We start from the raw sequence: 23,124 nt of genomic DNA, 5'->3' as shown, positions 1-23,124 counted from the left end.
ATAACCCAACATGCATCACTCACCCATTGTCTGATCTCATCATTCCATCACCACAGACTCTCCGAGCTCACTGCTGTGTCTTCCAGATGCCTACCTGAGCTTACCTGAGCTTACCTGAACTCCAGTCGTCGTCATCATCGTTCGTTCTTCAGCTCGATCCACCTCCAAGGGTTCCTCTGTTCACCGCCCCCATCGGCATCTTCACCCTTCACGGAGCAAGCAGGACTCTTTGCCAATCAGATAAGACTCTCCATCCAAAAGGTGTCAATGCAACTTACCTTTCCCACTCGACGTCCGCATCGTTGCAACAATAAAAACTATTTGAAACTTACCCCTCTGTTCCGTATTTCAAGACCTGACAGATCAGACCTCGATATGCGATGCTCTACAGATGCACGAGAAGATCCACAGTTACCAATTCCTCCGGCTTCAGCTCCTCTCGCATCGGCGCCCCCCCCCCGCCTACACCCGCTGCTTCGTTCTCTGCCTCTTTGAGTCCCATGGCCCAGCCCGCGCCCTACTCCGGTGAGGGGGAGGATTGCAGTGGGTTTCTCTTACAAACGTCTCTACACTTCACCATGAATGAACACCAATTCAGTGGCGATCCTGCTCGGGTGGCCTTCCTCGTATCGCGGTTGTCCGGCCCCGCTCTTCAATGGGCTCAAGCCTTGTGGCAATCCCATTCTCCGGTAATTAAACCTCTCCCTGATTTTCTCCGTCACTTTAAAGAAGTGTTTGGCCATACGGTGGCTTCATTATCCGTTCACGATCAATTTTTCCTACTTCAAGGGAATTCTTCCGTGAACGCCTACGCTCTTCGCTTCCGCACCCTCGCCGCAGCTAGTGGATGGAACGAGCCCGCTTTAATCACCGCATTCCACCAGGGGTTAAACCCGACGCTTCGTCAGCTGAATGTGATGTCATGGGCATTGACAATCTCATCCAGAAAACCATTTGAGTTGCACAACTCCTCACTGCTTGCGATCTGCCCACACCCACGGGACCTCCCCGCCGCCGGAAACAGACTCATCTCCAGTTTCTCCTCCTGCACCAACTCCTATGGAAGTCTCTCATCTCTCCCCTCCTGAGCGCCTTCGACGAATGCAACAACATCTCAAGCGTATGCTCAGCAACTGCCCCGTTCGGCCTCCGCGCCTAGCAGTGAGTTCAATTAATGTAGAACATCTAGTGAACACCCGAGTACATCTTTTAACTCGTAAACTGTGTTTTCCAGCGCAAGCCCTCATCGACTCAGGTTCCGTGGGGAACTTCATCTCCTTCAACTGCCTTCAGAAGATGAATCTCCGGAGAAAACGACCAGATCGCGATCTCTCTATGAACACCATCCAAGGCAAACTGCTTACCCCTCTGTTCCGTGTTTCAATACCTGACACATATGTGTATATATACATAAATATTAGAGCTGTCAAATGATTAAAATTTTTAATCAGAATTTTCAGTGGATTAATCACTATTTGCAATTACACCTTAATCCTAACCATTTTTTCTTTCTGAAATGCATACTAAAGATAAATAACAGGACACAGATACATAATTATCATTATTTTTTACATAAATACATGGTTGATTGATATTTGACTTGGTTTAATTCATTCCAGAAAATAATCAAATCATTGTTATTTGATAAGTTACAGACTGATTTCCCTGCATGGCTCTAGAAGGGTCTCCAGCCTCTGCAGTTTATCCCACTCTGCTGTGAGTTTGTGCTGCTGATGGTCCAGGGCTGCGATGACCAGACATGTCAACCCTCCCGAATTTCAAAGCCCCTCCCGAAAATCTCCCGGACCAATCTTTCTCCCGGTTTCCACCCGAACAACAATACTGCTGCACCATCAGTCACTGGGTGCGCCGTTTCAGACCGAACAATAATAAAGGTTACACCTTGAAGTCAAGCGTGGCGATTAGAACGAAAGAAGATCAGACTGGCGCTGCAAAGAAAACCGCCAGCATCCCAGTTGATGGCTAGCACCGCACCCCCCCGGTCCACAACATTCAGCGTGGACTGGCGCAAACGACTTGCGGAACCTGACGGCCTGACATATGCCTGCAGGTGGCAGTAATGTGTTGTTTAGGATGAAGTGCATTCCCTAGAAGAAGAGGTATTTTCCGGACCTGAATAATTTGTCACACTGCGCATGCGTGAAATGTCATAAAATTGACGTAATTAACAACAAACACCTAATTAATGTCGTTAACGCGCTATTTTTGACAGCCCTAATAAATATATATATATATATATAAAAATACATACAAAATACACATACACAAAGATACATTAATATATATATTATGTGCTACCCTAACAGGAAGAAGATCGTCGCTGCAGTTCCAGTGGATTGTCGTTGCGTCCAAGGTTGCTGCTTCATGCCAACAGAATGTCAAGATGGCGCCCACAATACCTTCATTGAGCAGTACGGACGGCAAAGAAAATGTACTAAAGTGTCATAATAAATACATTATCATATGCATATTACAGTCAAGCAGGAGTATGGAAAATGATTTCAGCACTACACGATGCAACACATACAGGACAAGCCTACAGAAGTGGGTAGGATTGACGTGGCTGGGAACGTCAAACACTGTGGATGTGGACAATGTTCCAGAGGATGCTGGCTTCCATTACACTGCTACCGTAGATTTACAGACAAAAGAGCCATCGCAAAGGTGGAAAGACGTCTCGCACGTGAGAGACAAGAAGCTACGGAAGACCACGAGGACATTCCATCGATTACTAGCACCACTTCATATCTTGATAACACAAAACACACCTAAAAAAACCTGACACCTTGCATTGTGAAGAGGACAATAGTTAATTAGTAGCATAAAGATGATGAAGAAGCGGTCTAACTTCGCAGGGTGTAAAACGTCGGGAGAGACTATTAGTAAAGTGTCATGAGAAAAGTGTGAAACATCTTTTAAACTTGTGTGTTCCCTGGACATCAACCAGTGAGAGCCATTAAAGAGGAGCTCCACAGGATGCACCTGATCAATACATTATAGGTTCAATACCATTGGACCACTTTTTACCAGCCATATTATTCTTGTGATTAAATATGAGTAATGCATTTCAAGCCTGTGTGTAGTGCCTTCTAAGTGTAGAAAATGTAATTTTAAATGAGTAAAACCTAGGTATTATCATTTGTGTGTACATCAGGGGCGTAGGCAGAAATTGTATTTTGGGCGGGCCAGTAAAAAAGTGGGTGGGCCTACAGTTTTTTTGTAGAAAAAAAAAAAACTTAAATAATTAAACCTTAGAGAGTAGAAAAGAAAATAGCTAAATTGCAAAAACAGTTACACCTTTATTATATTTTCTTAAATACTAACTTAGTAATACTAACTTATATTAAATTACTAACTAAAAAACAATTTGATCAAACTTGCCTTGGTGGGCCAGTGAGTAATGTGGGTGGGCCAGTGCCCATTACTGGCTACGCCCCTGGTGTACGTTAAATATTAACTGACACTATATTGGAACTTTTGCTTTGACACGAGCAGCAGTTTGCTCCCACGTTTCTCTGTCTTTTGTACTCTATCCACTGCAATTGTAAAAAGACAAGGAACGGCACTAGTGGGGAAAAGTGATGCAACTCTCACAATAAACAATCTTAAGTCGTAAGAGAATTAAGAGACAGGAATCACAATGGTTTGGAAAAAAACGCTGTTTATTGAACCTTCAGAAAAGTAGATATTTTGCGGCCTCGCATAAGTAGTAAATATGTGCATAGCAGTGTTTGTAATATTCATCATTCTTTTGATTACCAAATGCAATCACATGACAACAATGCCTGTAAATCCACCACTTCCATTTAATAATCATTCAAATGGAACCCAGAGTATTAAATCAATAATCAAGACCCACAGAACAGTTTAAGAAGGCAATAACTCGCACAAAAATTTGAAAATATTTTTTAAAGCAAGTGGTTAAACCGATGCGAGACTGGTGCGCAAGTGTGTAAAGCTGGAAAGGGGTTAGCATCGTGACCGGCTCCTCTGACGAGGTGGCGTGAATGGCCACAGTCTGCTTTGGTGGCAGCAGCAGCGGCCTGCAGCATCCGGTCGCAGGCCAGGCCCTGCATGTGCAGGCCCACCACCCGAGGAGCAGAGACACGGCAGCCTTTAAGAACCACTGCATTCGCTAAACATAGGCACACAGTAAAAAGACACTGTCACACATTGAGTTTTTACGATTTTCCTAAACTTGCCTTATCCTCGTCTACTCAAGTCAGCAGACTTCCCACAGTTACCTAAATCACTTTGAAGAATATGCAGAGACGAAGGCAGAACGTGCACAAATCCCCAAATACGAGTTTCATTAGCTTCCAGATAATATTATAACATAGGACTCGAACCTTCTCCTCTTGGCCCTCACACACCAGCTCCATGATGCACTGACTCTTCCTGCTCGTGATGCCGTGATACATCGGAGTGAAAGAGGTCTGAATCCTTCATTGCGGCAGAGAGACCCAACAAATCTGTGTTATTAATGTAAAGATCAAGGTGTATTTATCTGAATAAAGCTGCTGAAACGTGTTGTCTGCTGTCCTGTCTTTTATGTCATTTTTAAAACTTTAAGCCTTTATGTGGTCTTTTCACTACCAACTGGGACAGGACTTGGATTTGGAAATGTATTTGTATTATTGCACCTGTTTGAATCTTACAAATGACCAGTGTGGATCCGTATCGGGACAGCCTGAAGGGTGGTCACCGTTAACGGGAATCGTCCCTCGTTCTGCGCATGTGCAGTACACACACACACACACACACACACACACACACACACACACGGGAAGCTGACAGAGAGAGAGAGAGAGAGAGAGAGAGAGAGAGGGAGGGTTAACAGTGGCTTCATGGAGCATGTCACAGCACCAGAGTTTTCCATGTCTTCTTGTCCAAGATGCCCTTTAGGATTTTAATAAGATGCGTGTGTGTTTCCGGATCATCAGTTTTTTCCTCGCCGTCATCTTGCACAGCCCGCCGCTGCGCGCTCAGGGTGAGTCCGTGCGCGTGTCTGTGCTTCGGCTGGATGTCATGTGTCCGTTTCACTCTCTGCGTCTTTAATTCGGGACGAACTTGTTGCTTCACGGACGTCCTGTTAGCCCGAGGTGGAGTAGTGGGAAGTTCAAGCCAAACTCCATTCACAAACCCCGCGGTGGAGCCCACGGCCGCGCGGACCGCTCGTCGCTACGGATCGTGAACCAGACACGTCCCCGGGTCCATTCGGCACACGAAAGGTCCCGCACAGTTAGATGAGACGTCTCCGTTTGGGGTGACCGTACACGGCGCTTAGCTACCGCCCGCCGCGGCGCTGACAGTGGGGACAACGGGGGTGGGGGGGGGGGGGGGGGGGAAGCATCGGAAAAGTTGTTATTTCTCAATGTTCACGACTCTTTGGCGTTCTCTTTGAGGTGCGCGCGTGCACGTTGCCGTCTCGAGTGAATCCGTTATTGGAGTGACCGTTAGCCTCCCGTGGAGCGCGCCCCGCGTGCACGCGAGGAGCCTTTGAAGTTTCTACGCAACTATGGCGCAGTGATTTAGACGCTTTGCCATCTTCTTTGAATACGTGTTGTAGTAGTTTTGTGTGGGTACATTCACTCGGGAGAGAGGGAGAGGATCAGGAAGAAAAGAGGGAAACAGGATCGTCACAGCGACGGTAAATGAACACGGTTTAACGTTAGCTCTTCGTTTGCAATGAGCCAAATGACACCGCCGCTAGTGTTGATTATTTAAAACGCATCTCCGCCTTTCCTTTAAAAGGCACCGTCCACTGCAGCCATGTTTGAACTCGATGGCGCCCCCCTTCGGCCGTTACTTTGAGCACAAAGTTTATTCACAGACATTCTATGACGTCTATCGTTGGTGAGAAAGAGAGGAGACGTGACACTTTTGAGAGGAGTGCGATAAAGAAGCCCAATGTCCCTCCATCAGCTCCTCGGGCCGCTAATTGATTAAAGGCGGAGGTGTGGGACGACTGTCCTTAAACCCGCTCCTTCACACCTTGTTGCTACATGTCTTTGGGCCGTTTGGCGGCTTGTGAAGAAGCCTGTCCCTCTGCCCCTGTCCCTCTGCCGCTGTCCCTCTGCCGCTGTCCCTCTGCCCCTGTCCCTCTGCCCCTGTCCCTCTGCTCCTGTCCCTCTGCCGCTGTCCCTCTGCCCCTGTCCCTCTGCCCCTGTCCCTCTGCTCCTGTCCCTCTGCGGATGTCCCTCTGTACCGCGGCCCGAGTCCCAGCTTCCCGGAGGGACTCGGTTTAAATCGACCGAACATGGTGCCGGTTCGGTCTTTGATGTTCCGCCCCACGTGGCTGCAGGATGTGGATAAATATCACTTTGCATCATTTATTTGTTGGCCTCCTGACACATGTGGCCTGAACATGAAAGCAGCAGCAGCGGCTCTTTAGATCCTCATTTAGGGCGGAGAATCCCGCCCAAAGGTGTTCTACGTTACACCACGTGCTCTGTTTGGGCGGCTTCGTTTCGGACGTCCTTTGCATGACTTATTTGCAGAGATACCGTGCATTCCATACTTCTCGAGCGAGGGGTTTCATGAAAAGTGGCCTCCTTTCATGTGGCGATCCGCTTCTGGAGACGTGAGAGAATGCATCTGGAACCGATTTAGCCTCCTCAAAGCAGGAGGGGGGGAGAGAAGTGGGAAGGAGGCAAGAGAACCCTTTTCTTTCCATGTCCACCCAGTCCCGCTAACCTAATAATAGTTGTGTGAACACATGATTAGAGAATTGAAATTCTTGGCTATACCTTGGAATACGCTGTTTGTTGTTGTTTCCCCCCACCGGTGGCTTTGAAAAGGCTTAATAAATATCAAGAGAAATGAACCTGGTAAACATGTGACATATTTTCTAATGCTTAAAGTTTCTTGTGCCTCGCTTATACAAATCTTTTGTTAAAATGAATGGGTGCTGGTTGATGTTGCACCTCCAATGAACCAACAAAGCTTCATAAGTTCCTTATTCTGTTATAATTTTTCTTCTATGGCTGTCTTCTGACATTTTCCTTTCAATACTCAAGTCATATTTCATTAGTGTTTGTATCCTTCATTTTCCAGTTGTGCCACTGCCATACCTTATTTCCAAGTATAAGTGTCCATACCTACTTTAAAATTCTATTTGAATGGTAACTTTCAATGTTTCTCAAAGGGAGAAGCTGTTAGCCGGGTCCCACAGTTTGTTCAATAACCTACAAAGGGACACTTTCATTGTCAATGTCAATGTCAACTTTGTTTTATATAGCACTTTTAAAAGCCAATAGTCAGCCAAAGTGCTTTACAGGATAAAATAATCAGCTGAAATAAACAATATGAGCAAAAGTAGAACAAACAAGCGAAAACAGTGAAAAGCAAACAGACAAAAGATCCAATACGACTTAACTCAGCCAAAGGTAAAAGTAGAATGGCCAGTTGCAGACTGAAGGCCCGATCTCCTTTCGTTTTAAGCAGATGGCCGAGGAACGTTCAGACCAACTGGTCAGCTGACCTCAGGGCTCTAGAGGGTTGATGCACATTAATAAGGCTGGATGAATATTCTGGGACCAGGCCATACAGAGACTTCTAAAAATCAACCGGAAGCCAGTGGAGAGAGGAAAGCACCGGCGTTATGTGCCCCTGTTTCTTTGTTTCTTTGCTGCATTCTGCACAAGCTGTAGGCGGTTCTCATTGGCCGATACCGACATCCAGGGACTTGCAATAGTCTAAACGCCAAGATATCAAAGCATGCATAACTTTTTCGAGATCTGACCTGCTTGTCCAATTTAAAATTGAAGCTAAAGGCTAACGCTAACAGAGGTCCCTGGGACATCCACGCTCTATTTGGTAAAGATGGCTCCTGGGGCAAAGGGCACTTATAAAGCGATCATGATGACAATTTAATTTAAATACAGGAAATCTTTTCACATCGATGCAAAGTTGATAATAGAGGGATTTGCAATCTGTTTAACTGCCAATCAAAGCAATTGTTTTTATTTCTTAATGATTGAAATGGTGGGATTTACGGAAACAACAATTGATGACAATTAAAAGTAGGATAACAGTCAGAATGTTTGACGGTTTACTTTGGAATAGTTGATATCATTTCTGAGCTATTGAAGGATAATGACATTTTCTGCACATTTCCTGAGGGTCTTCTCCCAGTGCCCACCTCATGCTATGCACACTGTTTTTGAGGTAATTATCTCTGCACACTGACCAGATGGACGTCACTCAGCAGCTTAAACTAGAGCAACCCAGCATCTGGACAGGGTGGCTCCCCAGAGCTAAACACAGGCGTGAAGACATTAGAAAGCTTGTGACACATGCGCTATATCATTGTACTCTATAGAGAAGTGGGCCAATGTGGGACCTCATTTTGGAAAAAGATATATGTACAGAAGTTAGCGGCTAGAGAAAATACATTTTCTGATCCTTTTAATTGCACAATGAATAACCCATGTTAGCTGTGTGTTAGTGTGTTGTTTGTGAAAATACGCCATCTAGCTCTGGCAGAGGCAGCCACCTGTCAATCACAGTAATCCCGCCCCAAAGCATAGCTTGCTTTATGGTATACTTGACTCTAAATAGACCATCATTTACTAAATGAACATCATGCTGTGTTGATGAAAGACTTGAAACTACAGATTGAGACCATTGACCGATGTTTACAATGTTTACTGAGGTAATAAATCAGGAGGGAAGTTGTTTTCTTCTAGAGTTCTAAGGGCCCGGAGGAGTCGCCCCCTGGTGGTCACGTGAGAGAATGCAAGCTTAAGAGACCACCTTGGCTTGGCTCAGCAGAACCGGAGCCGTATTTAAACATGTGCCTGATGGCAGCTGAAAGCAGGCTCCCCTCACAGCCTCCCTCTGTGACCATATGCCCCCCATTATGTCATTTCCCATTACACATGCAGGATACAGTTGGTCAGGTCTGTCTCTGTCTTGGATTCTGCTAATTGATTATGAAATGATGGGGCTGGACCGACTCGACCATCTGGAGGTGTGTGTGTTTGACATCTGCTCCGTGTCGGATTCATTCTTTCTCAGATTCAGGCGTTCCGGAGGTTTCTTAGATGTGTAGTTTACATCTGGTCAACATGTGACGGGCCACTCAGGCTCCTTACATAACCGTATCCACACCAGAAAAATCTAAATTAATATGTCCCCTTTTTTTTTCTTGCGATCACCCATGCACATTCATGCAGCCTGATGGAGCTCGTCTGAAAGGCCCAGAAATATGAGTAACACACCGTTGGTGGTGAAACACAGCAGTGGAGCTTGTTTGTATTTTTTACATGATAATTAACAGTACATGTAGAGGAGGGTTCCACCACACATGCTGGGTTTGTCCTTTAATGCTCAACTCTTGGTGAATCAATGCACAGGAAGTGACCCTTTGACCCCCATCCATTAAACTCTCCCCCCACAGAGTCTGCCGTGGCTCTGAGGAATGCAGGAAGGAGGGCGGCAGCATGCGAGAGGCTCCTCTGCTCTGAGCATTTGTTGGCTCGTGTTGATGTGGCGAGGGTGTGAGGGGGGAGGGGGGGGAGCGAGGGGGGGCACCCGAGCTGCCAATCCACATGGCTGTCCATGACTCCAGAGTCTCTTGGAACACGTACTCCTACATTTGCATGCTCGTGTCTATCCACAGAGGCGTGAGACGGCTGTGTGGGGTCATGGCCCGGACCGGCCCACATGGCGACGTGTTTAGCCGGCTCCAGTGGGTCGGTCCTCCAACAGACTAAAGGCGGTTTGGTGTGGACTCAACGTAACGCCCAATATATTCAAATAAAATACAGAAGGGTAACCCTAAACCCCGACTAGGACTCCACGTCAACACCACTAAACTGAAGGAGGACTACTTGGCGTGATGAGGTTAAGTAGTCCCATCTCAGTGTTTCCCCTACCGTTCAATTAGGGCCAAGAAAGCCCTTTTTTGTTTGTTTATGGTTATCCTCCCTCTCTGCACACGGGGGGGTTCCTTCCCGATGGGCACAAACGGACACGTGAGCGCGCCCCCACCAGCAGACAGACAGAAAGATAAGCATAGGAAATGAAGGTGTCATTGTATGGGAATAGTATAGAACAAAAAACATTGTGGCCAAACATTGACCCTGTCCTTTAATTCTGTGTTAAAATCCTTTCCTTTATGTCTAATGGAAACAAAGACTTTAGCGTAGGACGTGTGAGGCAAGACACTTGCTGAGTAAATCAAATCAAAGTTCAAATAGGTTTAAATAATTCTGAAAATGTTCCTGAGTGATTCCCTCAGCAGATGACACATCAACTCATAAACCCTCCAACCCATTTTCCCCAACAGTTTTTATTGACTTAATGACACTGAAGGAATGAAACGATTCAAAATAAAAACCTTTTCATCAAGAGAAATTCCACATTCAGTGCTTTCCTGAACCTGCAAATGTCCAGAAAGTAAAAAGTGCCACGCCTCCCCCTAACTTCCCACCCCACAGGAAACTGGCGGGCAGGAAACCCAGAGTAAAGTTACAGTTAAGTAGAGGGGGGGGGGGGGGGGGCAGGGACATTCCTCTCCTCATCCCAGGCGTGCTGCTGGTCCTGAGGCTGCGCTTTCTATCCATTCAGAGCCGATGGGTGGAGACGATAGCTCTCTTTAGTGGTCCAAAATGCTAAAAGGCAGGCATTCTCTGAATGTACAGTATCCTCTCTGGTGTCTTCGGGTCGGTCTCCGTGGGAACCAACAGACCTTTTGTTGGAATGTCCACGGCGGAATAAACGAGTCAGCGGTAAATCTGGGCTTGTTGTCAGGTAGCAATCCTTTTAAACTGCTCATGGTGCGACTCGGGTGAAGCTGTGCACAGCGCCTCCTGGACTCAACGCGTCCCACGAATGAAGCCAATACTATCGGAACGTGTTGGGAGATGGCTTCATCGTGTCCACCACTGGTCCCTACTTTATAAAAAAAATAAGGGGACATTTAGGGGAACATTTGTTTAGACGATGCGGCTTGTTCTTCTGTCTCTTGGACCACGCTGTGTTTGTTGTATTTGGTGGATTCAAACACAAAGCACAGATGCTGAGAACGGTGTGAATGAAACAAATGATGTTTGTGTTTTGATGCTGAAAAACAGTGCTAATGGGATTAGCAGGTGGGCCTCGACACGCAGACACCAAGGACTCAATTTACCCCCCAAGTGGTGTGAGTCACCCCCCCGTGGTCTCCTTGTAGGGACCTCATGCTGACACAACCTTTATCTGTGGGAGCAAGGAGGGTGTTGGTGTGTTTTCAAAGGTACTTTAGGATCATTCAGGCCATTGAGCTGAAAAGCAGCGTATGTGAGGAGTGGAGAGTGATGGATTCTGGAGACACACAGCAGGGAATAAGAATAGGAATAGGAATATGAAGAGCTAAATGAGTATTGATTGAACATGTGTTTTCAGTCACAGATCACAATGACAAAGGAAAAGGATGTTGCTTTAGTCTGACTGGGATGGATGGATTTACGCCACGCCATATTCTTACCACTTGTATGATGTCATGGTCAAGGCCGTGATATGAAGCCAAAAGGACTCTTCTGGGAGGCTTCAGGGAGGCTGAGTCAAGCTGAAGGAGACGCACACTGACGTCCTCATCTGCTCCTTTTGGTTTCCCTTTTTACGCAATTCACTCAACTCTAACTTTACGAAAAAAGTCATGGGCCTTAGTTTCTTCAGAACATTACTGAAATACTTGAGTTAACATTAAGTATGTTGTGTTTAAGATGCATTCAGAGGTAGACTTTGTTTCACAATCCCTTCAAATATTTTGTTTTAAACAGGAAGTGTGACAGGGACGAGGTCAGCAGAGGCAGGCAGGAAGGATCCAAACGCAGACTTCTCAACAAAAAGACTTAAATAATCTACTTCAAAACTCAAAAAATGCAAAACGCAGACAGGGGACCAGGAACATATAACCTACAGACTACCACCTGCAGTCTGTGGTGTTGGAATTTGTGAGACAACACAACTTACTTCTCTTTTTCATTTGAATTAGTTAAGTAGTCAGTTAAATGCATGTTTCTAATGCATCTTCCTCTTTAATAACAGGCCGTGCTCCACCTCAGTGGCCCCAATTAAACCCTTTTGCGACCTTTAGAGTTTAAAATCTCAACATTAAAGGCGTTTGGCCGCACGGCTCCTCTAAAGTCTCCTCCGGTTCCCGTGAGGAGGGACGACCCCGTGTCCTCAGCATGCTCAGCAGTCTGCGGGACACCGTGACGTGTCCTCTGGCTGTCTGAATGAAGGTCAACAGCACTGAGCTCTTCATTCCGCTGGGGGGGGGGGGGGGGGGGTTCTGTTGTGTGTGTGCTGGACCAGAAGTGGGCCAGGGCTCATTAGCAGCCAGTCCAGGGGCCTCACACTGTACACAAATGAATGGCCTCCATCGTCTCACACCCCCTGCCTCTCTCAAATTATTATGTCACCTGCCATTGTTTGAGAAAGCTGTGTGTGTGTGTGTGTGTGTGTGTGTGTGTGTGTGTGTGTGTGTGTGTGTGTGTGTGTGTGTGTGTGTGTGTGTGTGTGTGTGTGTGTGTGTGTGTGTGTGCGCGCGCGCGGGGGGGGGGAGGTCAGCGAGTTGTTCTATGTTCATTTCGGTCAAAGAGAAGGACGAAGAGAACCAGCATCATCGGGTCATTAAACCACAAGACTTTGACTTGAGGGCCACCAGCAGCACTATTTCTGAAAATATGCTCACACACACACACACACACACACACACACACACACACACACTGTGGAAACCTGCTCCTCTTCTGAGCATCAAAGCTGAATGCGACCCTAGTGATGTGAATCCAGATCCTCTGTTGTCAGAAGACACACAACTTACACACACACACACACAGTGATAAGTACGATGTGCAGCAGAGTCAGGCAGTTCACAATAATAGTCTGAAGCATAAAGCGTGAACTTGTAGACGGTCCACATTCCACGTTGTTGTCATGTTCTTATGTGTTTCTGAGTTTGCTCTCACTTTGGGGGGAAATTTCAGTTGGTTGTTCTTGTGTTTTGGCCTGATAATGTCAATTTACTTACAGACTGTGGTTCAATGTTTCTTTGAAAATATGATGACGGAAATACAGTTGATGCATAAATAATCTCACTAATAAATATTGGTTTGAAAAACATTTTATTGTTTTAAAACTTTACTTTATCCATAACAAAGATTTGTTTTAATTGACCAGTCCCCTGGACCAATCACATCCAGGCTCATGTTTAAGGAGCGCTTTGCAGGGTTTGGGGTAACCGCTCCATCTCTCTGCAGATCCCTCCTGCTGCCAACATGCTGCCGAGGTCCCACGTTGCAAAGAAGCTTGTGACCAGGTACAAACACACACACACACACACGTGCGAGCCCCCTCCTCGGCCCTTTATAGGCGCCCTGTGAATAGAGGTTTTTGAAGGGGAGCGGGGCTAAACTTTTCTTTTTGTCTTTTGGCTCTTTGAAGTGAAGGAAAAAAAAAGTCTCACCCAGTTTCAATTGGGAGCAGGTGACTCTCTCGCTCCGTCTTTCTCTCGCTCCCCGTCCTTCTTTATGGTCCAAAGGGAGGCTTTTTCTCTGGCAGCGACCAACAGGCGGAGAATTCCAACCATACCGGAGCTTTTGAAGTGCAGAGGGAGGCTGGACAGAGCTCAGCTGTGCTCTTATTGGCTGACGTCACCGCTTTAAAAGCAGCGAGAGAACTGCTACAAAAAGACATTAAAGTAAAGATGCAGGTGGATGATAAAAAGAGCGGCGGAACGAGAAGAATGTCTGAACAGACAGGGAAAAGGATTCGGGGGGAGGGGGGGGACGGGGGGATAGAGATGAAAGAGATGGAGAAGGGAAGATAATGGACTTTTAGAAGTGTAACGGCCTGATAAAACCCCTCAGTGCTTCAGCTCTCCAGTGTGTGGGTGCGTGTGTTTTGGAGTCGTGGGTGGGGTTGGGTGTGGGTGTGGGTGTGGGTGTCGTAACCACCGGTGCCAAGTTTAGCTCTAATACATTTCCTTGTGCAGAAAAGGACTCGTTCTTCAAAAGGTGACGAATACATGGATCATGTGAAAATGTTTAGGGCTGCAGTGGTGGGTCGTTCTCTGGCCTGAACATCATCAGGATATACATTTTTTCCACAAATATCTATTAAATAATTCCCCATCAGGCCTTCAGGATCAACAGCGCGGGAGCCTGTAGCTTAAAGTCCAATCAGATCTGGTGCTTGACGACCCCGGGGCAGCTAGAAGGTTCACAATGACGTCTGCACCTGGCCGCTTCCTGATTGGGCCAATAAGAAGTGAAGCTGTCCCCAGGTCCATTCAGGTAGGACAGTGTAGGACATCAGGTGTACTGACACTATTGTCTCCTCAGTGGGATGGGGCGACTGTGGGTGGGTGGGGAGCGCGGCCGTCCTCCAATCAGAAGGTTGTTGGTCTGATCCCAGGCCCCAATAACCCGCATGTCAATGTGTCCTTGGGCAAGACACTTAACCCCAGCATTGATGACACATGACTGGAAGCCGCTGGATGGACCCGGCCACGGAGAAAGCACCCATCGCTGTGCCAGCCAGCACTTTGACCTGTCAGACACGCTGCAGCGCTCCACTCACAAGATGTAGAAGGTACCAGCAGAACAACTCGTTCCCCTCTAAGCACTGATGGAAGTTACTGTCGGCCGTGATTGCTCTCCTCCAATTCAGTGGGCTCCTCCGAAGACCAGTCCAAGAACACCAGCCCCTGGAGCCTGGCATGAAGCGCTGAATAAAACCGAGAGCGCCGCACGAAAGCAGAACTCCGCGCTACAGCTGCTGGGAAAGGACCTGTTGCGACGACTAACACACACAGCTACCACCCAACATGTCCAGTCCAGGATTATGCCGCCTCAGCTTTGTCAAGCATGGCAGCACCGACAGAGATTTCCTGACATCCATCTGGATGGAGCTCGGGGGAAGAGAGCTGCAGTGCTCCCAGTGGTCTGAGTGTGTGAAGCTGTAAATCTCACTGAATCTCACAGAGACTCCAGGCTCTGGCCCTCCTACACACACACACACACACACACACACACACACACACACACACACACACACACACACCACTTGGATGCGTTTTGGCTATGAGACCGTGTGGGTCTCATATTTCTGTCTCAGAGAGCACATCTCAGACGTGTTGCTACTGACAACAATGCAACACTTTCCCATGACCCGGACCCATTCCTGTGAGTGGAGGAACGTTACATCACCACTTGCTGTCTCCTGGATCAAAGTGAGGCTCCACACGCCCTCTTTGTGTGTCTGTTGTCTCATGAATGGGATCTATTGGCAGAAAGGCTGTGTGCTCACTTTGCATTGCTCATAAGGTAAGATAAGGTTTAAATCTCCACGCTCACAGGACTAGTCGTGTTTACCGAGCTATGCCGGCACCTTTCTGCCCTTAGTGGACAAACATCTGTTTTCTGCTGTTCACATCTCTGGGACCAATGTAGAAGTTCCGGTCCATTTAAACGGCTTTGTCAACCTTTAGTAAAGCACACTAAGTTTATCAGACATGAAATAAAACATACTAAAACGCCGGGTTTTGTCTAAATAAATCCAGAACTGACCAGGTTCCATGTGAAAATATGCCGGCTCCTGCCCAGACGCTCATTTATTTGAGCACAGAGCCCCCTGTGAGCTGTGTGTTGGTCCAAGTACTCCTGGTGCCCGGATCTGTTTGCTCTGCTCTCTACGAGGCTCTTGTGCGTTTTTATGAATTGTGTGTTTCTCTCCCACGTCGCAGCTCGCCACTATAAAGAGTGAGTCTCGTCTTAAGCATCTGCTCCAGAGGTTACCCAGTTACTGTCCGGAGCTGATGGTGAGTTCCTCTGTTACACTATTACAAGTTTATTGTTGTTCACAATTCTGTCATTTTATGTACTGTCTGAGGTATTTTTGTTATTTTATTTGGGAAGTGAGGATCCAAACACAGTTGCAATGACAGCCGATCGGCATAGGTGGCGCCAAAGAGAACTTATCAGGGATCCTCCAGACTGTAACTCTAAACAGGAAGTGGCTTGGTGATTGTGGTTACAGAAATACCTGGTTAAACCACACATCTCTCACACACACACACACACATGCAGGTCACAGCTTCCTCCCGCTGTGGGTAATCACCCACACCAGTAATTAGACCGAGACCAGTCTGTGTCCAGTCCTCATTCGGCCAAACTATTCACACGCATTTCCAGTAGCAACGTGTGTGTATTATCACAGGCACTACTGCAGCGGCACTGGGACTAACGCATGCCACAGGACCCTCATAATTGCTGCTGTTACATACGTTTCTCAAGGGACATGAAATAAATAATATATAAGTTTATTCTACACCTAAAAAAATCTATTGACAGGCTAAGGTGACATGGAGATGGTTTAGTTGTCCATGAAGTTTCTAAAACCTGCATGTACGGTCCATCAGAGGGAGACTCTGGCCCCATAGAAGTCAATGAGGAAATCACTCCTTCTCTTCCTGGGTTATTCCCCTCAGAAAACAGTCATGTTTAAGCCCCCCAGAAATGACGCTGAGGCCCACTCCAGAGGAAGTGTGAACACACTCGCACACAATGACAGGATGGAAGACCTTCATTTTCCCCCTCGGGGCCAGGCGGGCTTGTTTGGGAGGATTAAATCTCATAGGATGTTTGATGTGTTGTCCTGTGTCTTCCTCCATTGGATTGATGCAGGAAGCTTTCACTGGCAGATCTGTGTGTATTCCCACGTCCACAGTCCTCACGCATTCCCCTGTCACCATCTTGGATTAGGACCATTGCCATTGTTGATTTGGTGGCTTAACACACATGCACAGGAGAGCAGTTTGTTCTCTTTAAAGCGGCGCTACAGCGGCTGTTTGCTCCTTACTCTGCGTGTCCAGCTCTGTTGTGCTTTACCACGACGTCTCCTTTGTGTCCTCCAGAATGAACTGTGGACGTGCATCAACTCTTCACTCCCAGGTGAGAGGAGTGTTGATACTAACCCCTGTGTGTGTGTGTGTGTGTGTGTATTATAAAGCCCTGTGCTGTAAGGACATGATCATCTGATCAAAATTGTAACCATGGGGCATTACATCTTAATAATGTAAAGTGTATTCTATGGCTGGGCGGTATGGCCCAGATTCTGATGGTTTTACAGTAAATAAAGGCATTTATTTTTTGAGTAAACACATTCATTCATTCAATTCCGTACAGAAATGTGAAACCCAGTTGAAGGGTTCTGCTGCCCCTTTAGTTTAGATACCATCGGCTCTTGAGAGATGTCGTGGATCCTCCTCATTTCTCAGAAAGCTTTGGTAAACGTTGTGAAACGGGTTAGAGCTCAACTTGGAACACAATAAATAGTAGAGGGCGTAACTGTGCTTTTAAAAGGCCTCAATATACTTTTGGTGCTCCATTTCTTTCATGACTTTTATGGCAAGAATGTCGTTTTTAGCAATGTGTGTCTTTTAAGTGGAAGCTATTGGCCTTTTATACATACATATATATATATATATATGTATAATGTTCCATTAAACCGATCCACATGAGGTGCGGTTGACCCAGCGGCGTTTGATTTGTCTGCAGGGGTGTCCAGGAAGTCGGAGGGCTGGGTGGGTCTGGGCTGCTGCGAGCTCTCCATCTCCCCGGAGTGCCGTGGGGAGTGCAGACAGGTGGGAGGTGAACACAGTGTTTCTCCGGAAAGGAAAGGCCACCGACGCTGTGCTTTAATGCTTCTGCTTCCTCTTTCGTCACAGGCGTCGTCGAAAAATGACATAACGAAAGTATGCAAAAAAGTCACAGAGGTAAGGCCAATAAAATGAATTGCATCCTCCTGCTGGGTAGTCAAAGCTGGGAGACACCACACGTCACTTGTGTGATAGAAGTATTTTATTTCCTGTGAAAACTTTAGTGTCCATTCCAGGGTAAACTCAACGTGGTCAAAGGAATCAGATATTATGTACATATTTTGGCCTCTTCAGGCCTCTGAGAGTCTGACAGACAAAGGGGGGTTCGACAGGTGGGACGGCCACGTGGTGTTGGATCTAAACCCCCGGCTCCATCACGTCCACCACTATCACACTGTCTCACGCGTTAAGATGAATCACTACCAGCTCTCTCTTCTCTTTTCAGAACTCCCTCTACAGCTGCATCACCAAAAATGAAAGTAAGCTGTCACACACACACACACACACACACACGTTTCTGAAGTAAACAGTGACAACTGCAAACTGCAAACAATGATCCCCCCCCCCCCGGCCAAAAAATACACCCATCAGGACCACCAGCATCTTCGTGGAACCAATAGGTGGCCTCGTTTTGTGTTCTCCTTCTGTAGATACACAACATGCACACAGCAAAGACATGTGATTTGTGTTATTTGTGCATGTGAGGTCACTAAGTTCCTGTTGAGAGGAGGAGGGGGGCATTGGTTTGTACTTACTGCAACAACGTGTGTGTGTGTGTGTGTGTGTGTGTTGCGGCGGCAGTGGGCTCCACCTGCTGCAGCTATGCAGGGCGCCACACCACCTGCAGGGAGTACTGCCAGGCCATCTTCAGGACCGACTCCACCCCCACGGGGTCCCAGATCAGCGCCGTCAGGGAGTACTGCCACAGCCACAGCGCCCAGCTGCTCAGCTGCGTCACCAACTTCACCCAGTCGTACCCCATCCGCAGCCCCATCGACAGTGAGTCGCCCGGCGCCTAGCAACCGACACACGCGTGTGTCCATTGGTCCCTGGTACTCTGGGTGTGGCGTCATGGCGACTGTTTCTTGCATCAGTCCTCCAATCCAATAGCATTAGCTGGGCACTGCGATGACAGTATATCTTTGTAGGATTTAACAGATAGGGAGCAGCATTTCACCTCAACTGGCTACTTTAAATATACTAGTACTATTCAATCAGTTTCGTGAAAAAGAATGTCTGGCCAATCCGTTGTTGTCCCGATGGCAGCTGCATGCGTTGGCTGATCCGTGCCTCTCCTCCAGGTCTGTACTGCTGCGACCGGGCCGAGGCCACGCACTGCCAGGTGGCGTGCCGCCGCATCCTCCGCACCATGAGCACCGAGCACGACATCATGGAGGGCCTGATCAGCGAGTGCCACTCGCAGCCCCTCCCTCAGGATCCCATGTGGCAGTGCTTCCTGGGAAGCGCCCACCCTCCGTCCCCGCCCGAAGAGGAGACCCCCCACCCGGCCAAGATGGACTGCGCCAAGCTGCACTGCTGCGCCAAGGCCAACACCTCCCTGTGCAGGTAGGGCGCGCGCCGCTGAGCGGGGGTGCGGGGGGCCGCAGCGGCGCTCTGAAACGCGTCTCCGTGTGCTCCTCTCTGACAGGGACATCTGCCAGAAGATCAGCACCAACTGGGGCAGCCAGACGTGGCAGGACTTTGACCAGCTGTGTGAGTACAACCCCGTGGAGACGGAGCTCATCAACTGCCTGGCCGACGTCCGGGAGCCCTGCCAGCTGGGCTGCAAGGACCTCACCTACTGCACCAACTTCAACAACAGGTCAGACCATCGACCCGGGGGTGGGCGCCCCTTCACCGGTCACGTGACGTTTAGGCGTCCAGGGATTCTGATGTCGGTGGAAACCCAGAGAGAAACACGCCCCCGGGGATCCCAGCACAGGAGCACCAGGGCAGGTTCTTCAGGGTCACCAAATACTGGGTGCTTTTAGAAGCAAGTGAAATAAGAGTAAAAATAGCACAGTCCATCAGCATTTTAAGATATGATCGGTGTTTTGATCTGTTTTTCTTAAAACAACCAGAGCAAAAGCAAATAATTGGCATGGTTTTTAATTTTCCTTATATCTGGTTTTGTCTCAAAGTCTCTGCCTCTCAGTGCAAAGAATTCAAATTGTTATCTCTTTAGAGTATTTACATGCTACAGTTTCTCAAGTTTTATTTTTATATATTGACCTTCATCATCACACCCATGTTGGGCCCTTCGGCGGTGTGGGAATGCATCTTCTAGAGCTGGAAGACGAAAAGAGGCTGAGAGTGGAAACCAGAGACATTGTTCCACTGAACCCAGTGTGACCCCAGAGTTATCAGTACCACACACACTGTCTACAGAGGGGGCCAAAGGCCAACTAGAAGGGCTTCAAAGGCTGCGCGGAAAAGTCACACTAACACAAACACACACATGAAAACAAACCGAAGCATACACACACACACACAAACACAGCAGTGAGCCTCGGCCTCTCGTGAGCAGCACATGTCATTTAGATTAAAACATGCTACAGTGAGGTTTGCTGACAGCTCCCCTGGTGACTCGGTAGCATCAGATTGTACCACAAGCAGCAGCGGATGCATCAGTAACTCACTTTATCTGTGTGAATGTTACTTTTAGCCAGTGTAAAGTGGGCTTGTTTGAAATGAACGTATCCACAAAAATGTCTTAGATCTGTCTTTTATTTCAACTAAATACTGAACAACGCTGTGGAGGTGACGTGTCAATCCCTAAAGCATATCCTCCTCTATGGTCTATTTTCCTCTAAATGGAGCATAACTTAATAGATGAACTTCATGCTGTATTGAAGAAGACTTGAAACTAGAGATTGACACCATAAACTCATGTTTACAATGTTTACTGAGGGAATAAATCAGGAGAATGTAGAGTAATTTTCTCATTGATGTCTACCGTCGCCCCCTGGTGGCCAGTAGAGGTCATGCGGGCTTTAAGACACACCAGCATCGGCATCACTTTTACAAAAGAATTAGGCACAGGAGCAGATACCTCACACTAGAACAAAAATGAGCTTAACTAACTGCGTAGATATATTTAGAACCGGACCCGAGTCGACATCTCTGCGAAGCTGAACTCATAGTGGCGCTAGATGAAAGGTCGGGATCAACACATTTTTGGGATCTTTCCCCTTTATGTCAAATTTGTGTGTCAATACCTGTTGACACACAAGCGGTTTGAGTGTGAACTGGAGGTGGACCTACATCCTTATCCTCAGTTCTTGATCTCATTGTGTCTTTCATGTGGTGTTCTTCATAACACTGTAGTAGCTGTGTTCTTATAGGGGATCAAGCTCAAACGACAGCCTTCTCTCAAAGTGCTTTCTTAAGCTTAAATGTCCATGGTGGCATGGAGCTCATGAAGTTTAGGCAAACAAACTGTGTTTGAGGCTCTTTGATGCTGCAGGGAGACGCTGGTTTGAGCCTGTCCCCCCCGAGGGGACCAGCATGGAGACTTAGAAACACATGCATGCTGACCCTGACGTGGAAACGGGATGTTTCTGGTGCACAGTGACCCACTCACTTACTAGACTTGCAGTCTGATTTAGCAATGAGTTCAAACTTTTTACAAATGCTCCCACAGAATGGTGTAGTTATTGGTTGACCAACCTCTCGATCTGTTCCTAAAAGTGAAACCACAGCAAAATCGATGGAGTAAACCCTGATTTGTTTTCCAACATGCACAAAGCAGCCACTGTGGTTATATCTGTACTGAGGTAAACTCCATGTACGACACAGAGGTGTGTGGTCCGTCGCTGGTCAACTTTAACCAGGGTTTAGTTGGAAAAGAAGATTCAGAAGCCTGGCTGGATGAGCCCCAGAGCGCTGCAGACCAAACTACTGGGAACAACTTCAGCAGATCGGAGCGTTTTCCAGGAAAACCACAGTGGGCCATTTTTGGGACTTATATAAAGTTAGAGATCCACGGCTTCACACACACACACACACACACAGGGCGCTTTAAGATAAAGCATGAAACCCCTCATCAGGAGCAAATGGAACGATGGAACCACACCCGAACAGCCTAAGCCACCAATTAGTTGAGTCACTTGAGACCAAAACCACCAATCAGACATCAAAGACACTTCCTGGTGCAGTGGAAGAAGAAAGCAGCCCCCCACACTACAAAGAGGGCTCTGCTTCTGAGGACACTCCTATAGCGGACCATCCCTCAGAGTGGCCGTTTCAAGGTGTGTGTTTAGGGCCGCAGCCTAATGAGCTGGTCCCTGAACACACCACTTTCTCCTCATAGGTCACTCACTGCACGCCAATCAGCCGTTTACTAAAGACGACCAGCTGACTACTTCTTCTATTGGGTTTAAAAACATACAATGTTAAAAAAGAAGGTCAAATGACTGGCGGCTGCCAAACAAAAACCGTAAAATGGAGGTCAAATAACTTAATTCAAATTTAAGGTGTTTCATCGTAAAACTACAGGAAAAAATCTATAAAATACATTCTCTGTAAAATTGTTATGGAAAATTCCTGTAAATTTATGGTTCTCGCACTTTAATTTTAAAAGTTATTTTACCTTCATTTTTTTAATGTAATTCAGGAAAATAATAAAAATTGTCATTATTCGCGTAACACTTAAATGTACAGTTACAGCTGGACTGTTAATTTACAGGTAATATCTTTATTTTTACAGTTTTGCACATAATAAAAAAAAACTTTATTTTATTTTATATTATTTCCCATAAAAATATGATATTTTTATAGTGTAAAATAACCGTATTTGTTTCTGTTGAGGAGGATTGTATTGAACTCTTTAATGACGTATTACATCACACATCATTGATGTAGTTGTGAAGGTATCAATAGATAAATAATAAATAACTTTAAATACTCAAAGCTATCTACAGACTGTGGGGCTAAAACCAAGACGTGGACATTGTGATGTCACCTGTTGTGTTGTTTATGATGACAATAAACCATATTTATTTTAGTTGACACAACCGGAGGTTTTATCCATGTACAAAAATGTCCTACATGTTAACAATCAGGGAGAATTAATTAAGATCTGTAAAAAGGAATATCAATATGCGTGTGATGGAATAATGTGTCAGAAGACAACTAATGGGTTTCTCTGTACCTGTGTTTGGATGATCGGACTCTGACCCCCCCCCCCCCACCCGTCTCCTTCCTCAGGCCGACAGAGCTGTTCCGCAGCTGCAACGTCCAGTCGGACCAGGGAGCCATGAGCGACATGAAGCTGTGGTCCAACGGGACCATCAAGATGCCGGTCATGAACATCCCGGTGCTGGACATCAGGAAGTGTCTGCCGGACATGTGGAAGGCCGTGGCCTGCTCCCTGCAGATCAAGCCCTGCCACAGCAAGTCCAGAGGGAGCGTCATATGCAAGTGAGTGGAGGATTCAAGTCAGCTGACAT

The 23,124-nt window shown here is 46.9% G+C and overlaps 1 protein-coding gene across 1 annotated transcript in view; it reads left to right on the top strand.

Annotated features, from left to right (window-relative positions):
* Positions 1–4,819: 4,819 nt before the first annotated feature.
* Positions 4,820–23,124, top strand: part of reck (reversion-inducing-cysteine-rich protein with kazal motifs) — a 28,863-nt gene continuing 10,558 nt past the window's right edge. The window contains exons 1-11 of the mRNA XM_062559158.1: positions 4,820–5,011; positions 13,275–13,333; positions 15,761–15,835; positions 16,931–16,967; positions 17,574–17,659; positions 17,744–17,791; positions 18,120–18,153; positions 18,476–18,673; positions 18,976–19,240; positions 19,323–19,496; positions 22,883–23,095. Coding sequence (XP_062415142.1) covers positions 4,939–5,011; positions 13,275–13,333; positions 15,761–15,835; positions 16,931–16,967; positions 17,574–17,659; positions 17,744–17,791; positions 18,120–18,153; positions 18,476–18,673; positions 18,976–19,240; positions 19,323–19,496; positions 22,883–23,095 — 1,262 coding nt within the window. The 5' untranslated portion in view covers positions 4,820–4,938. The remainder of the gene's footprint in view (positions 5,012–13,274; positions 13,334–15,760; positions 15,836–16,930; positions 16,968–17,573; positions 17,660–17,743; positions 17,792–18,119; positions 18,154–18,475; positions 18,674–18,975; positions 19,241–19,322; positions 19,497–22,882; positions 23,096–23,124) is intronic.

This window comes from Pungitius pungitius, chromosome 19, assembly GCF_949316345.1.
Source record: "Pungitius pungitius chromosome 19, fPunPun2.1, whole genome shotgun sequence".
NCBI lineage: Eukaryota > Metazoa > Chordata > Actinopteri > Perciformes > Gasterosteidae > Pungitius > Pungitius pungitius.
This window is presented reverse-complemented; position numbering and strand designations above follow the sequence as displayed.